At 50.3% G+C, this 16,836-nt stretch overlaps 1 protein-coding gene across 3 annotated transcripts in view; it reads right to left on the bottom strand.

Moving 5' to 3' along the window:
• DOCK1 (dedicator of cytokinesis 1) overlaps positions 1–16,836 on the bottom strand; it is a 524,727-nt gene that overhangs the window by 26,939 nt on the left and 480,952 nt on the right. For all 3 annotated transcript variants that reach the window (XM_027063392.2, XM_027063390.2, XM_027063391.2), the window contains 8 exons: positions 14,617–14,706; positions 13,694–13,798; positions 9,045–9,186; positions 8,832–8,910; positions 7,284–7,368; positions 4,254–4,340; positions 1,312–1,488; positions 50–133 (listed from right to left, as the gene is read on the bottom strand). In XM_027063392.2, the coding sequence (XP_026919193.1) occupies positions 50–133; positions 1,312–1,488; positions 4,254–4,340; positions 7,284–7,368; positions 8,832–8,910; positions 9,045–9,186; positions 13,694–13,798; positions 14,617–14,706 (849 nt within the window). The remainder of the gene's footprint in view (positions 1–49; positions 134–1,311; positions 1,489–4,253; positions 4,341–7,283; positions 7,369–8,831; positions 8,911–9,044; positions 9,187–13,693; positions 13,799–14,616; positions 14,707–16,836) is intronic.

Below are 16,836 nucleotides of genomic sequence, written 5' to 3'. Positions count from 1 at the left end.
CGGCTCTTCTCCCCGCTGCGGCCCAGCTGGGAGGCCATCAGACATTTACCTGCCATGCAATCAGGTCTTTGAGCTTCTCAATCTTCTCATGGGCCTCGGGATGTTCCTGCAGGTACCGCTCTGTGAAGAAGGCCTGTGGAGACAGGGAGAGCCACTCAGCACGCCGCTCACGCAACCCACGTTTTTGCGCCTGACCCTGGGGACAGAACCGGGTATACAACAGACCCGCCTCTCGCAGGGAATGGACCTTCCCCAGCGCTCGGCGCGAAATGTCTGGTTAGGTCCAACGCAACAAGTGGAGTGAACGGGCAGCCCAGGGGGCGACATAGGGTGGCACCTCTGTCCTCGGAAGCCAGCAAAGCCACAGCTGACCTGGATCGCTCAGCCCGCTGGGTGGTGGCTCCCCAGCCGTTTGCCTGCCCCTGACTCCCACCCTGCCCCCTGCCCTGGGCCTGCCCTACACCTAACGGCTGCTGAGGGCAGAGTGCTCCCTCCTTGCCCAGGACAGTCACTCCTGTTAGCCGGCTCTCCGGAGGTGCCCTTTTTGTCTCAGCTCTTACTCCTTCTGGAAAAGGGCTCAGCACACTCTTCTGGGAAGGGCCTCGACTCTGCCATTGTTAGGTCGGGAAAACAGCCCCAGACACTAAGGAATGAATGGCCGCGGCCAAGTTCCAGACTTGAGTACTAAAACAGGGAGCGGGGGTGTCCCGGGGCCTCAGTCGATTAAATGGCCGACTCTTGATTTTGGCTCAGGCCATGATCGTGGGGGATTCCCAAGGCCCTGCTTGTGATTCTCCCTCCCTCTCTATCTGCCCTTCTCCTGCTCGTGCTGTCTGTCTCTCTCTCTCAAAATAAGTGAACTTAAAAAAATGTAGACTCCTGGTCTGGACCACACCCCGTGTCCTTGACTTCTGCCCATTCCTAATGAGATATTTTCCAGGGAGACCAGTCGTCCTTCTTCCCCTACCTCCCATGCCCACCTATCCCAGATGTTCTAATTCTTTCGTCTTTGGCTAAAACTCTATCTCTTGGCTTTTAATGATTCCAGAACTCTTGAAAGCCACCTGAGGGCAGCTCTGTAGAGCTCCATCAACCCAACCTGGGGGGGACAATGTCCAGGGGAGTCACACTTGGGGTCGGGCCTGGACCTTCTACAGCCGGCATAGGGCGCCTCTGGGAGCTCCCGGCCTGGCCTTGGCGCAGTCCCTGCTGAGATCGGTCAGTGAGAGCAGCGAAGTTTCAGGGCTTGGACATAAGAGTCTGGAGACAGTCTGTCCCAGGACAGGGCCGTACTGCGGGCATGTCACGTGCCTTTTCATAATTCGCAAAGCCTCCCATGACGGCAGGGTCCACGATGCCGTTGAGGAGCATGGAGAGGGGGTTGATGGGGAGGCTGGGGTCGTGCAGGTGCTGCTGAACCATGCTGTTCATCTTGTCGTTGGTCAGCTGCATGGTCTCGATGGCGTTCTCCAGGGGGCTGATCTCCACCTGCGGGGAAGAAGGAAGACGTGACTTGAGGCCAGCTGCGTCCACGGCACCAGGGGCCTCTGGTGAGGAGCATTTCCAACTGGGGCCAGGCTTCCTATTCCCCCATGCACCTTTCTTCCCGGGGGGTTTGCTGGGAAGGGTCCCTTATCACCCAAACAACAGCAACTGGGTATTTTAGCATCGTGTCGTTGTGCATTTCCAAGGGCGTGGCCCTCACACACAAATCCCAAAGGGATCATACGAGGCTGTCTGGCTCTGATGTGTGTGTGTGCATATGTGTGTGGGTGCGTGTGTGTACATGCGTGTGTGCCTGCATGTGTTTGCACATGTGATCTGCTTGTTTAAAAATGGGTAAGGTTTTGAGAAATTTTGAGCAATCTGGCAGTGTCCCTGAGGCAGGAGGCCTAGGCACTGTGTAAGCCCCCTGTGCCTGTTTGGTCAGGGAGGCGGAGGAGGGCTCTATGCTGGTCTCTACATCAGATCCCATACCCTCTTATGAGGGAATGGCTTCACCATCCCAGGGAGAGCACATCACCACTTCCAATGGCCCCTTGTAGGAAAACCTGCCACTGGTCGGCGGGACCTTTAGTGTAGGAGGCAGGGGACCGCCGTCCATCCCGCAAACGCCCTCTGCTCTCTGGGGGCCCGCAGCTCCCTGCAAGGCCCAGCCGAGCACGCCTCGCTAGCTCAGAGCTAAGGTGTCATGAAAACACGGCCGGGTTTAAAACAGTCACGACCCCTTCCCGCCAGGCCTCTCTCTGATAGATGCTCAGCTGGGCCACAGAGCCACACCCAGGGGTGATCTCAACACACGATCATTTTGGTCCTTCCCAACGAGGCAGGATGGGTCCCCACCCGAGCCTGGGAACCCCAGGGCCTCTGCAGCAAGGAGCAAAGCAGAACAGCCTGCTTTCTTCCTGCTGCACCTCCTGGGGTGGGGGGGGGGGTGTTTGCTGGACAGAGGGGAGCAGGGGGAGCGGGGACTTGAGCAGGGACAAGTCTGCTCACGGCCGGTCCCAGATTCTAGAGGGACGTTCAGAATCACCGTGGGGGAAGCCACCTGCTTTGCTGGCCCTGTGCTGCCCGGGGGCTGATGGACGGGCTGTAACACACAGAAAGGTGGCTGGCCACGTGCCAGCGGGCCCGCTGCCCCCGGGTGTCCCCGAGCCTGAACAGCACGTATCGCACAACCGCCATTGTCGCCGCATCCCTGGCTTTGTCAGACCCTGGAACGCAGCGTCCCAGGCACACGGCTTTGCCAAGTCAACACAGCAGGGTGGTTTTCCATTGTGACCCACTGCTAACTCCCTGCTGAGGATCCCCTTTGCCTCAAGAAGGAACAGCTTCCTATTTTTGTCCAACAGCTAGGGCTAGCTGCCACCCCACATGCATCCCATGACGGCCCGTCCCAGGAGGCATGCACAAGCCGGGGGGTGGGGGGGTGGGGGTGGGGGAGGCAGGTGTCGGCAGCGGCAGCTCGGTTCTGCCGCTCTGGGATTATTCAGCTTCCAGCCTCTTAGTTTGTTAAAAATGGCAAACAGAGCCGGTGGCGGAACCACATCTTTACAGAAAGTCGGGGCTCACCCCTCTCCACTTCCGAGCTGTTAAGCGCCTTCCTCTGGAAATCTGGCTGGCTCACGAAATCCCCGATTACTGAGGGCTTTGGGCAGAGGCTCATTAGGAAGATTAGTGCCTGTTTATGCGAAGTCCCCCACTCTGTCTTCTCACACACGTACGTCACCAGCTCTAAATGGTGCCAGCAAAGGCTTGCATTTCTGCCACCTGCCACAAATCTGAGCCTTCCATCCATCAGGGCCTGCCTGGGTGCTATGGGGGGCCCGGAGCGGGAGCTCCCAGAGCAGAAAATGGAAGTGCCCAAGGCAGGGACAGGCAGAGAGACCCGGGGCTCCAGAGAAGGAGGAGGGGGCACCTGGGAATGGGGGGTGCGGATGTGGCCCAGAGCTCTGATTGGCATGGCTGAGGGACACGAGGGGAAACAGGGCTGAGAAGAGAGGCTCCAGCCACATTCAGGAACCAAATCGGGAGTTTCCAGGGGGCCTCCTTCTAAACTAAATGGTAGGCACCACCCCTCTGGATAAGATCCTGCTGGCTGAAAACAAAAGGCATTAGACACAGGAGAAAACAGACACATTTCAATCAGATCTCTTTATCCAGGCAAATGCCACTCCCTGATACGTCTATAGATTCAGTAGGAATCCTCTGCCTGCTTCTGGCTGGGGTAGAAGAGACTGCCCCATAGCTCACCACTGAGGCAAGGCAAAAAAGTTTAGCTAATGAGATGTGAGTCATTATTTCTTTAAAAAGTGCCAGCGAGGGGTATGAGGGGTATATTCTCGAGCTACTTTTATTTGAAATGAGCAAGTACTATTAATCAAGTTGTTTGTCATGTAAATGGCAATAAAACCATCAGGAAGAAAGACCTTAAAACGTGGATGTAAATTGGAACTTGTCTTAAACTTTTCATGTAGTTAACAGAGAGAGCTGTCAAAACAGTGCAGCGACGACTGGCTTTACATATTTCGGAAGGAGAAACGAAATCTTCATCCTGGTTTCCTTGTAAGCCAGACCTGGTTGTGATCCCCCAGCATTTCTGCTACAACCTTCGTGGACGGGGAGGGCTGATACCCCGAGGAACTCACGGGCTGGTTGCGGGTTAAGTCTCGTCTGACCTGGGGTCGCGGCGTGCGTACCGCACCCCGGAAGAGAGGGTATAGGACGGGGTCCCTTCTGGGGGGTATCCTTACCATGAAAACAGATTTGACCTCAAACCACCTTAGAATTCCAGGTAATTTGTACGCTGTTGTATATATGGTCCTCTCGATCCACATGTTCTGCAAAGGGAACACACACATGGTATTTGTCAGGAGAAGGGTGTGAGCAGGGTGACAAGTCTCTGTGAGGCAAAGTCCTCCGGGCAGGACAGCTCTTCCCAGGATGGATCGCAAGTGGCCGTTCCACGTGCTCTGCGGGGCAGGTCTGCTCCGAGGTTAAGACCAAGGCTCCGCTTATCGGTCAGATGGTCACACGAGGCCCAGCAGTGTCCCCTGCTTTGTTGGCCAAGGGTGCCAGCCTCTCTGACATTTGGGCAAAGAAAACAGACCAGGAGAGTCAGGGAGAGTTCTGGAAGTCAAAATGAGGGAAGCTCCCTCTGAGGAAATAGGTTTGTGGAAAGGCTCCAAGGACTTCTCCATTAGCCATACTTCGCGTTACACTCAAAGGCAGAAAGGCTTTAAGGAAAACCTTAGTCACTTTTTCTGATATGAATCAATCCGTATTTCAGGCTTACATTTTTCTCTTGCACAACCAATACCCATTTACATGAAACACTAAGGATATGGAAAAAATCAGAGATGATGGCTTAAACAATTTTAGTATCGGTTGCTCAAGACTTCTTACTAAGCGTGACAAAACACGCATATTGCCAGTAACTACCATTTTATAATCCATATTCTTCGTAGAATAGTACATTATGTACTGTGGGAAACTGCTTCAAGCCAGTAAATGTAACCGCACGCTGCGCAGAAGCCCGTGCAAGGGGTCTTACCCGCCGCCCGCCTTCTGCCAGCGTCCAGCTTGTGGCAACCTCGTCCCTACAATGGGCCATCGCTGGGCAGTGCGACGCTGTCAGCAGCGGTCCTGACATAAAGAGCTGGGACAGTGGAATGTCAGCAATTCCAGAGAGCTGGACCGGATCTCAGAGAGGCTTCTATCCCTGGCTTCTGAGGCTCCAGAGGGGAGAGGGAAGGGGCCCAGCCGAGGCCTCCCTCCTGTCTCCCCAGCTAAAGCTTCTTCTGGCCGCAGGAAGAAGCACCTGGCTCCCTCAGGTGCCTGTCCTAGAAAACAGCAGCCTGTGCCCTGAGAGCATCCGGACCACGCCTGCGGGGCGTCCCCAGGGGCCAACACAGCCTGGGTAGGGTCCCAGGGTTCCACCTCGGGCTTCCTGACCAGCCAGCTCTGGCTAACTCCGGCGCTCTCTCTCCGCCTCCCTCCTCCCTAGCCCTTTGGCTCCCAGAGCTTCACCCCTTGCTGAGTGGCCACCCCGAGTGCTGGGCCAGGTGGGGACAGCCTTCCCGGTGCCCGGCCCCTGGAGCCAGGGCCGAGCCTGGCTTCTCATGGCTGCAAAAAGCCTCATGCTTATCTGGAAGCCTTAGGCTTTATCCGGTGTGTGAAAGACTAAATCCTGTGGCTTCTGAAAGCCTCCTCCAAGTGTGAGGGCCTAACAGGGCCATTAGGGGATTTCAGGGCCATTTAGAAGGAGCACAGCCCCCGAGGCTTTAGTGCAGCCCCAAATGTCAGGAGTCTCGGTTATTCCGAGCTTTATCCCAATTGGCTGCACACCCATCGGCAATTTGCTTGACCTCCTTGTGCCTCTTTCTTTACGGTAGGAGAACATACATGACTGCTGGATATGAGAGGTGTGAGGGAAGTTCAAGAAACTGCCCATAAATCCCACAGTCGAGAGACGCTCCATAAACGATAGTGCTGTTGCCACGGGACCCTGACAGAGACCGCCAGAAAGCCACCGCCCTTGGCGCTGGTGTCTTGATTGGGCAGTGCCTCACTCGTCCCCTCCCTATTACAGGCCACGCCACAGTGACCAGTTACCAAGTAGGCCCGGGATGCCGGCATTAACCAAGAAGCACAGTCTTCGTTTGGAGAAACCGGCGTGCTCCGTGGGAAAGACTAGAGTTCGCGGAATACAAACTCAAGCGGACACACAGGAAGGGCCCTCCAGCGCTGTGACTGGACGCTGTCAGGCATTGCCCTGAGGACCGAAGAGTCCAGGAAACTTAGGGCTTCAAGGGGAGGCTGGGTAGAGGCAACTTTGCTGGAAGGGCTCCAAACTTCTCTCCGGGCCAGCAGCATGCTGTAATTGACCTTTCGCCGTCTGTACCCCTCCTGACCGCAGGCAGGGGGACGTGGTTCCCAGCAGTGCCACCGGTCCCCCACCGAGGGTCCCCGTGGCCAATGCCTCCCTGTCTAGGGATTTCCAGAGGAGGTTTGCAGGGCAGAAGGAGGGAGAAATGTTAACGTTTAAAAAAACTGTGCTTTTTTTCAAAGAATTGATTTATTCTTTGCAAATGGAATCCATTCAACCAGCTGTAGGCGCATTTTTTAAAAGGCTGCAAAAATCTGTGCTAACATTTCCGTGACTAATGCAGGGGACAGACATTTGGCAGCGTGTGATTGGTTGCCACAACTAGGGAGGTGCCACCAGCATCGATCAGGTAGAGGGTCAGGGATGCTGTGGCCCCGTCACAGAGAATTACCCGGCCCACGACTCAGTGGTATCCGGGTGCACCTGTTACCTTGTGCTTCAGGGAAATTCAGGCGTTGGACAGCGAGCATCCGGGTCTCTGCCCTGCTCACCTCTGACTGCTTGTCATCTGCAAACAGCTGCATAAAGGGCTCGGCCCCTCCGTGTGCCTGTTTGTATCAGAGGCACCACCAGCAGGGTGTTCCCGGCCCCGGGGGCCCAGACGGAGACAACTCAGAGAAGTCCAGGAGGGAAGCAAGTGTGCCCGGAGCGCAAGAAGTGGGACCACAGCACTTGCCCTTTCTGATAACTTGGAAGGCCTTGGCCACATCCTTCGTGAGATGTTCATCATTTCACTACATTTGAAGGGGTTAGGGTTTGGTTTTGGGATTTCTGCACCCAGGCCACAAAGACCTCTAACGCTGCACCGTGCTCGCCTTTGAGGCCCGTTCTCCACCGGCAGTTTCGCAGGCGGCGGGATGAGTTCTTTGGGATTTTTTTGGTTGTTCTTTCTTACCGCAAATTCATTGTCTGGGTTTTTCTCTCCCTTGCGGATCGGCCGAGAATATTCAAATCGCTGGACCTCGTTCACCCTGTAAAAACTGTATAGAGACAGATAGATCGTTAGACATTTAACCCCCAACGCGGCTGATCTGCTTTCAGACGTGGGGTCTGGCCTGGCGACAGGTCACTGCATCCCTTAAAATATCCCCAACCTTGACCCGGAGCGATGGCTGTGGCTTTCTCTCCCCGCCAGGCTTGGAAGAGAGATGTTGGCGGGTGGAAAAATTACCCTGAGGTTTTGCCTCTTCCCTGTCCCTGGAAACCTTCCGGGGAGAAAAGATGCTGAGTAAGAGACGGGCACACACAGAGAAGAGGGGAAGCAAGGAGGGTGGCAACAGGCCTGAGCTCCCCGCTCTTCAACATCTTCATTCATAATTTATCACTTTCATATAGTGAATCAACAATTAGTTATTAATAAGTTATTAAAAAATTTTAAAGTATGTGTTTATTATTTTTAAAAAGGCCTTGCGTACCTTGGTTTCAGGTCTACAGAAGGCAGGGCCTACAAGCAGCGAGACATGCATGCATGGTACAGGCGTGTACCTTCTGTCCCTGGGGAGGGGGAGGCTTCCACACGTATACGAGAGCCCGACTTACTCGTCCCCTGCACTGAAAGGCAGGTGGCCTCCCCACATCACAGGGAAGCAGCTAAGCATAAGCTACCGTTCACTATTTGCTCCAATGCCTCTTGCTGAGATAGACTGTGGCAAACCTCAAAATGTGTGCCTTGTGGAAGCAATCGTTCATCAATACAGAACCCTGGCTGCCTTTCCATTATGGCTAACAAGAGGTTAAAGAGAGGAGAGTGAATTTTGAGGAAGAACACAACCCACCAGACTTCAGGATACGAAAGAAACAGATTCGGAGCACTATCAGGCCATTGAAGAGGTTAATTTCTTAACCAGAACATGCATCACATAGAAAACAAAATTCTTAATATCAAAGAAACATCTAAAGCAGAGTGTTTCTACAGCATTGCTAAGTCGGGTGCAGTTCAACGGAGAGGCACAAAACCTCAGATTTGGATAGCCGACTAGTGAGTCTAAAAATCTGCCTTATGATCCCATGTTATACAATCGTGGTGGTGCAGGGGTCAAGGGGTTCTGCACCCAAAAAAAGCAAAGTCCCAATCCCTTTTCCTGTCACACAGCGTGCAAACAGTCCGGCCCTCCCCACGCACGGGGACTCAGAGGTACTGGGTGTGGGGCTGGGTGGGTCACACGGAGACCAGAGTGCCCCCTCCGCCCTCCCAAGTTTTCCCGGCCTCCCCACATCAGGAAAGGAATAGTTCTGGTACCCTCCGGCAACACATTACTAACTTCTTCCCTCACTGTTTTGATGCTCAGAATAATTTGCTTCTCTTGCTCTTCAAAGTAAACGGAGCATCTGGAAAGCTCACCAAAGCCTAAAATCCATCCTTTCGAGGGGGAAATTCTTAGTAAGAGATCTGTGCACAGTCTTTCATCATCCGTATGTTGGGCAGGAGGAATGGGATGCTCACCTTACGATCTGCTCTGACACAGGCCGGTGAAATTTCGGGGGCAGGTCAAGTTTGGGCTTTACGGTGAAGCACTGAATGTCTAAGGGTGAAGAGGGTTAAGGATCACAAGGCAGCATGGACATCAGGCATGACAACGCCCCCAAGTACACCCAACCACCCAGGCCCACGGCGCTGAGATCACATCCTGTCCCGCGGGGTTGTCTTAAAGGATACATTGGCCAGGCGAGTTTTTGATGTCGTCGCCTGGGGGAGATGTCGTCTTCATTTTCTCTGCGTTGGGGAACTGAGTTAAGAGGCGAGCTTCAAAATCTTCCCTGCGTTCGTACTCCTTCCCTCGGTAAATGAAAACTTTCCCCTGGAAACAGTGACATTCATTAAATAACACCACGGGGGAAGGTCAGGACAAGTTCACACACAAATGCACTGGTTTTCAAAATCTGCTTGAGAGTTTTCTTTAAAAAGCCATTGAATTGAAAAACAGCTTGTAATTACACTGGCCTTATTAATCAAGAACACGCAAACAGGAGCCACATAAGTTAATAGTGTTTACGAAGCACTGAACACATTACCAAAGCCGGCGGGTGGATTTCAGCCTTAACAGTGACAATCAACCAAAATAACCACCAAGAACCAAGTGAGCAATCAGGGCCCACCCTCTAGTGGGCATGAGGTGGCGAGAGAGGGTACAAGCACCAGGGCAGGGGCATCACGGTGTCCTAATTAAATAGCTCTCATCCTGCCGAGAGGAATTTAAGAGAGCGTGAGATTGAGGTGCGGCCTCTGAGCCTGAGCACGATGTTCCCAGCTGTCGCCTAGAGGACACAGCCAAGCGACCAGCAGAACCACAGGGAAAGGGGTCTAGAACAAAGTAGGGAGGTGCAAGGACCGCAGCCTCCCCAGTGGGGAGAGACCGGAGGCCGATGGGAGGACTGCCCTCACTGCCCCTTCAGTGCTGTACCAACGATTACCCAGTGACGAATGACAGGTTCAACATCAGAGTTCTCCTTCTAAAGACTGGCTTTTGGGGGCGTCCGGGTGGCTCAGTCAATTAAGCATCCGGCTTTAGCTCAGGTCATGAACTTGGGGTTGGTGAGTCTGAGCCCCGCGTCGGGCTCGGTGCTGACAGCTAAGAGCCTGGAGCCTGCTTTGGATTCTGTGACTCCCTCTCTCTCTCTCCCCCTCCTTCACTTGCACTATATCTCTCTCTGTCTCAAAAATAAATAAAGATTAAAAAAAAAAAACAAAACCTGGCTACTGTCCATCTCAAATGACACATTGTCACCTCCATAAATCCCAAGCTGGAGAGTCCATCTGGGGGTGGTGTTAGATGGTGGGGTGACCTCAGGGGTGGGTGTTAGGCCGGTGAGCCTTCTTCCTTAGGCAGGCTGCCTTGTTGAGGCCATTTCTGTCCAGGTGTGACACACTCAGTAAACATACCTCTAAGGAATTTTCGGATTCTAAGATGTAAAAGTTCTGTGAACCTTCACAGATCCAACAGTGTCTTCTGAGTGTCAACTGAGTCACAGAAAGGTGGCAATGGGCGATGCGACACTACCATTGACTCTGGGGCCTACACCCCCGGCCCCCCAACATCCTGCCTCACCCCTAGGGCTGTCTGACCCTAAAGGAAGATGGCAACAAGGAAAAGGCGCCAAGGGACCGAAGAAACAGGAGGCTGGGGGCCGATGCTTTTCCTCACAGGATCTGTCGGCTGAGCAAGAGGCCCAGCCTGGCTGGTCATGAGTCAGGTGCAGCCCTGGTATCCGTCCTGACCCTGGCTGGCCAGGTGCCAGAGCGGAGGAAAGGCAGAAAGCCCACAGAATAGCACCCCACGGAATATTCTTACGCTTACCTCCTAGAGACTGAGTTCGAAGTCAAACTAAAATTTGTCTAATTAATGAATTTTCAAAAGATAAAGAGAGATCCTATGGTACTCAATTTCTTTCCTTCCCTAGTCCCGACTTATTCTGGGTCCCCATAAATCACTAAAGAAGGAACAGTTTAAGAATTGAATATTTTTTTCACTTTGTGCTTAGGTATGTCTTAAAGTACCCATTATAGAAGAAAAATGTTCTCTTTCTCTAAAAAAATAATGTCAAGCAGAAACCAAAGTAATATGTAGCCTTAATTAGAAATATAAATACACAGTGTGGGCATCTTTTAAAGCTATATAAAGCCAAACATTTCAGAAATTCAGGAAGATTTAATGTATTAACAGGCCACTACAAAACTCGCATGAATTTATTATGCTTTACACTAGAAGAAAGACATAATAATAAAATGTATATAAAGACTTTAATAGAAAAACACTAGTGAGTTATAGATGAAAGCACTACTAACATTTTCTAGAAATGTCAATTATTTTGCATTCTGAAGCAGTCCCTTCAAACATGAAAACAAGGGGGAAATGTATATATAGTCAAAGATATTTATTCCTTGGAAGAACCATAAATATTAACATGAAAGCAAACAAACAACCAAAAAAGGCAAACCCAGAAGCCAACGAGACTAATTCTTAAAGAAAAACAAAGCAAAAGGGACAGTTAGTTCCTCGGGGGCATTAAACAGCCAAACATTTTCCCTGAGTTTTTGTAACCGCTAATGTCATTGTCAGATTGACCCCTGCTAGGGGATCTGTGAAGCATAATAAATATACTGCTATAGTCCTGCAGAATTATTCAGGTGTGGCGGGGAAGTCAGTTCAATATTAATCATGCCCGTTAAACCCTTTATTCACACTTTGCATTTTGTCCTTTTGACAGGGGAGATGACCCAGTGCGGTCCCCGGAGCACACACATCGTGTGTGCCCTCCCAGCCCACTTACACGCCAGGCATCCATTGGCTCAGGGACCGCAAAGTGCCCGCCCCGCCCACCGGCACGTCAGGAAGCCAGGGCAGAGGCATAGTGAGTAGTGGGGAAGTCACAGCACTGTCCACAGAGGGCCACACACACTGTAACACCTCAGCACAGCCATGATTTAGGCTCGATCTCTCTCTTAGAGACACATACATGGGGTCACACATACAGATCTATACACCTTAATGAAAGCCTTTAACAATGTCAACTCCAAGCTCATAATATTCTTCAGCTTGGTTTTTTATTTACATGTGGTCAATTTCAGGGGCCCCTGGGTGGCTTAGTTGGTTAAGTGTCAGACTCTTGGAACTCGGCTCAGGTCACGATCTCATGGTTCACAGGATTGAGCCCCACGTCAGGCTCTGTGCTGACAGCACAAGGCCTGCTTGGGATTTTCTCTCTCTCTCTCTTTCTCTCTCTCTCTCTCTCTCTCTCTCTCTCTCTCTATCTTTCAGAATAAATAAACTTCTTCAAAATAAAATGTAGTTAACTTCAAAATCCTCCCTAATTTAGGGCTTATAACCAAATGTCCTTTACTCATTCTTTGGGAAGAAGATTTTCTCCAAAATCTGGGTCTCTGGTCAACTGCTGTCCCGGGCATGTGGTGCCACAGCTGCAAGAGAAAAGCTGAGGTGTCAAGGAGAGAGGACACACCAGCAGGGACAGGGTAGGGACAGATGCCCCAGTCACCCCAGACCTTCAGTGAGTGGACAAATCAACAGGTCACATTCTGAAGCAGACCAGACCTGGGAGGCTCACTTGTTGATGTCACATCAACAATGACAGGTCCTCAGCAAGTAAGTCCTTCCTGCTGGTGGCGGCATGAAGGGACGTCAGGAGCGTCTGTGCAATCAGAACCACCAGGGTCAAAGGAACACAGCTCCGGGACTGGGAAAATCTCCTTCCTGGATCTAACTGCCCCACACAGCTATGCTCTAGACAAGAGATCCTGCTTTCCCCAAACCAGAGGGATCACCTGTGGTCTCCCAGAATAAGAGAAAACCATGTGCCTTCAAAAAATGTCTTAAGAAATGACAGGAAATCATGGCCCACTGGTCAATGGCATCCAAGAGAAACTTTAAACAATTCTACTAGTAGGTCAAGCAGCATTTATGTACACAATTTCTCCTCTGGCCTCACGAGTGCTAAGAAATGGGCATTTGGCTGCCGATCACAGTATTTCTTCAATCCCGTGTCGCACAGCACATGCCTATCTAAGGAATGGAAGGTGATTCAGAGTCCCCAGCAATGTGACCAGAAAAATCCCCTTACAATTTCTCACATAATTAAAAATACACATGTTCACGGCAGTATGATTCACCATAGCCGAAACAACCCAAACGTCCATTGAAGGAAGAATGGATCAACAAAACTGTGGTATATCTATACAATGGAATACTCGGCCATAAAAAGAAGTGACATTCAGATCCATGCTCCGACATGGATAAACCTTGAAGACAGTATGTCAAGGGAAATAGGTCAGACACGAAAGGGCAAACAGTGTATGATTTCACTTTATGAGGTACCTAGAAAAGGCAAATTCATAGAGACAGGAAGTAGAACGGTGCTGCCAGGGGCTGAGAGGTGAGGGAACGTGGAGTCACTGTTGCCTTGGGTACAGAATTTCAGGATGGAAAGATGAAAAAGTTCCAGAGATGGATGATGGCACAACAATGTGAATGTGCTTAGTGCCACTGAACTGTACCCTTAAAATTGGTTAAGGTGGCAAATTTTATGTCACCTGTATTTTACCACAATTTAAAAAACACACCTAAATCTCTGAAGGAGAGTTCTGTTTAGGGAAGTTCAGATGGAAAGCTTATATGCAACCAAAGAAAATGTTATCAGCCCTTCTCTCACACCCTAAGCTAAGTGCAAAGCTATTAAGAGTACAGAGTCAGACTGCGACCCACGGATGCAAAGTCCAAATCGTTCCTCAGAATGGGAAGGGGCTCTCTGCCCAGGCAGCAATCTTGGCTTCGATTAAACAGAATCAAAATTTACCCGAAGGAATGTGGGGAATCCTTGTCCGTAGTAGCCAACAGCGAAATAGTCAGGCTTAGGTCTTATCACTTTGACGATGTTTTCATAAAACTGAGCCTGTTTTTTCTGAAAGGAAGAAAGAACATTTCAGGTTTGAATAGTGCATTTGAGCATTTGTTCTTCTAGAATCTTCCAGTGGGCTCTACAAGCTTTGGCAATGCCAGTTGGGTGGGAAGATGACGATGAGGGAGGTGCCACGCGCCTGGTGCATCTGGATACCTCGACGCACGGCTTGGACAGAATTTGTCCCTCACCCCCAGTGTTGAGCAGGGAATCTGCCCAAAAGAGCGAAACTCAGTAACCAGTATGATTTATCTGTGTTCTCAAAAACCAAAGAGGTGCCACAGAAATGGTTTTCCTTCTGATTAAGTGGCTGGTCTTTAGTATTTTAAAAACTGGTATCAGTTAGATACTGGGCCACATTAAAGAGGAATTTAAGAGGGCAGAATTCTGGTCTAAATTAATGATAAATATTATATATACCATCATAAAGTAGATCTGCTGAATACAAACAGTGTCTGTAGCAGGAGAAAGATCTGGGTTACTCTCCCTTCACCCACCTACCTTGTAGACGGGGTCAGTTTTAAACCAGCAGAGGTTCTCAGAGACTCTGAGGCCACCAAGAGCTCTGTACATGTGGGGTCAGCGGTTGTTTACAGCTTTAGTCTGGTTACCAAAGCTCAGTTGGGAATAAACGTGAGTGCTCGTGAGCCAGAATCGGTCAGCAAATACATCAAGACTCTCATCCTGGACAAAATGGAGGACCATGGCCAAGCCCACAGAAGGCCTGAGGGGAATCCCAACGTCAAAACGGGAAGGGAAATCCCAGAAAAACAAGCGTGGATTGCCTGTGTTTACTTCACTAGAAAGAAAAGAAGACCTACCAGCAATTCGCTGAGTTGTTCGTAATCAAACATCTCGTTTTCATACTGTTCAGCAAGTTCCTTACCCAGAGCAATGGCCTCCTCCCACATCTGCGAAGAAAAAGAAAGAGAAACTCAAACCTGAATCATGCAGTCAAGGAATGAAATAGTAATACAACTGTTCATAAGAAAACAATTTGGAAATACGCTTGCTGAATATGAAAACACTACGAGAATAATGTGGGAAAAATACAAATATTTTCTAGAGGCTCATGACCAGATGTCAGTTGACTAAACTTGTCCACTACTGGCTCATCAGTCACGCCTCTGCCCAGGGTCAAAGCAGTCTGCTGGCCGGTTCTGGCCTGCTCCATCTACTTCCCACCGCCAGGGACGGCCTCTGATGCCTCCGAGCGGCCGGTTAGCCGAGGGTAGGAACCACGGGGCTACGAGAGGCTACAGGGAGCCTGGTTTCGCGATTTTCCCAAATCATCCCATTGAATAAACACAACAGTGGACTGTCAGTAAGAACAGGATTATCTTTCAATGCTAAATTAAAGCTTGCAACAAGCTGCTTCACGTGTGCAAATACTGCGAGGCTTTAAAGCCTGCCATCATTTTGCAAGGGGGAATTTTCTGTAGTAGTAGTTTGAAAGTAGGTTTCCAATCAAGTAACTGATTTATTAGAGGGCTGATAGACTTTGGCGTATGTGGAATAATTAATGGATACATATACTAAGACCTGAATTTCCCTTCTTTTTCTTGGGAAGAATGAAGTGGTGGACTTGAGAAGAATATGTTACATATGGAGGAACCACCTCCTCCAGGAAGCCTTTCTGGACGCCAACTCTCCGTGCACTCCCACGATGACCCAGGATCCTCTGACTTCCAACCTGGTGGTAATGTATTGAAACAGGAATGCTTCTCTGTCATTCCTCCTTAGAGACCACAGGCCCCTTGAGGGCAGGAACTGAGCATTATTAAAACCTCTGGACCACAGCCGAAGGCCTACTGAAGAATGTTTACTAGAAGAACTGAAGATTATTGATTTAGAATCGGGAAAGCACCACACCATTCCACATAACATTTCCCCAGCCAGGAAACGCCCACTTCTTGATGGCTACCATTCCCACAAGATGGTGGCCGCTAAAGTCAGGACAAGTGATTCTGAGCTTGCTGTCTGTCCAACAAGTCCCTTGCCTCATTGGGTGGGTACTTCATCATACCCATTTTGCAGGTAAGAAAGTTGGGGGTCAGACAGGTCAGTAACTTGCCCGAGGGCACAGAGAGGTGTACTTGGCCCAACCTGATCTTTTTCTAAAACTCTTGCTTTTCACGAATGTATTAGTTTGGGTTGCTATAATAAAATGCCATTGATGGGGTGGCTTAAACAACAGACATTTATTTCTCACTGTTCTAGAAGCTTGGAAGTTCAGGATCAAGGTGCAGGCAGATTCAGTTCTTGGTGAGGGCCTTCCTCCTGACTTGTAGAACACCACCTTCTCACTATGTGCTCACAGAGCTTTGAGAGAGGGCTCTCTTCCCTTTCTCAGAAGAGCAGTGATTCCCATCATGGGGGCCACCCCTACGTATGACCCGATACAAACATAATTACCTCCCAAAGGCCTCATCTCCAAAGGCCATCACGTGGTGGTCCAAAGTAAGAATTCAGTGGGGGCAGGGAGGAAACACAAACATTCAGCCCATAACAATGATCATGTGCTAGCACTTCCGGCTTCTCTCGCTCCCTCCTGCTCGGATGGGTTTAAAAGGATACTTTGGGGCACCTGGGGACCCTAGTAGGTGAAGCATCTGGCTCTCGATTTCACCTTAGGTCACGATCTTACAGTTCATGAGTCGAAATTCCATGTCAGGCTTTGTGCTAACAGCACAGAACCTGCGTGGGATTCTCTCTCCCTCGGTCTCTCTGCCCCTCCCCCATTGAGTGTGCGCACTCTCTCTCTCTCAACACAAATAAATAAATACATAAATACATAAAAACATAAATAAATAAATAAACAAACTTGATAGATAGATAGATAGATAGATAGAGATAAAAAACTAGACTAGTCATGAATTCCAGGTTCCCACTGAGAACACAAGTGACCAGCTCCCATACTGGGCACACCCCCATCCCTGAACACCTATCTGCCGGTTGGTCTTTGCTTCTTCTGAGTAGAATGACCCCATCGAGGGCCTTAACTTATTACTGAACAGCCCAATAGACTTAAAATACTCTTT

Source organism: Acinonyx jubatus, chromosome D2 (genome assembly GCF_027475565.1).
Source record: "Acinonyx jubatus isolate Ajub_Pintada_27869175 chromosome D2, VMU_Ajub_asm_v1.0, whole genome shotgun sequence".
Lineage (NCBI taxonomy): Eukaryota > Metazoa > Chordata > Mammalia > Carnivora > Felidae > Acinonyx > Acinonyx jubatus.
The sequence above is the reverse complement of the archived record's forward strand: the minus strand, read 5'-3'. Positions and strand labels throughout refer to the sequence as shown.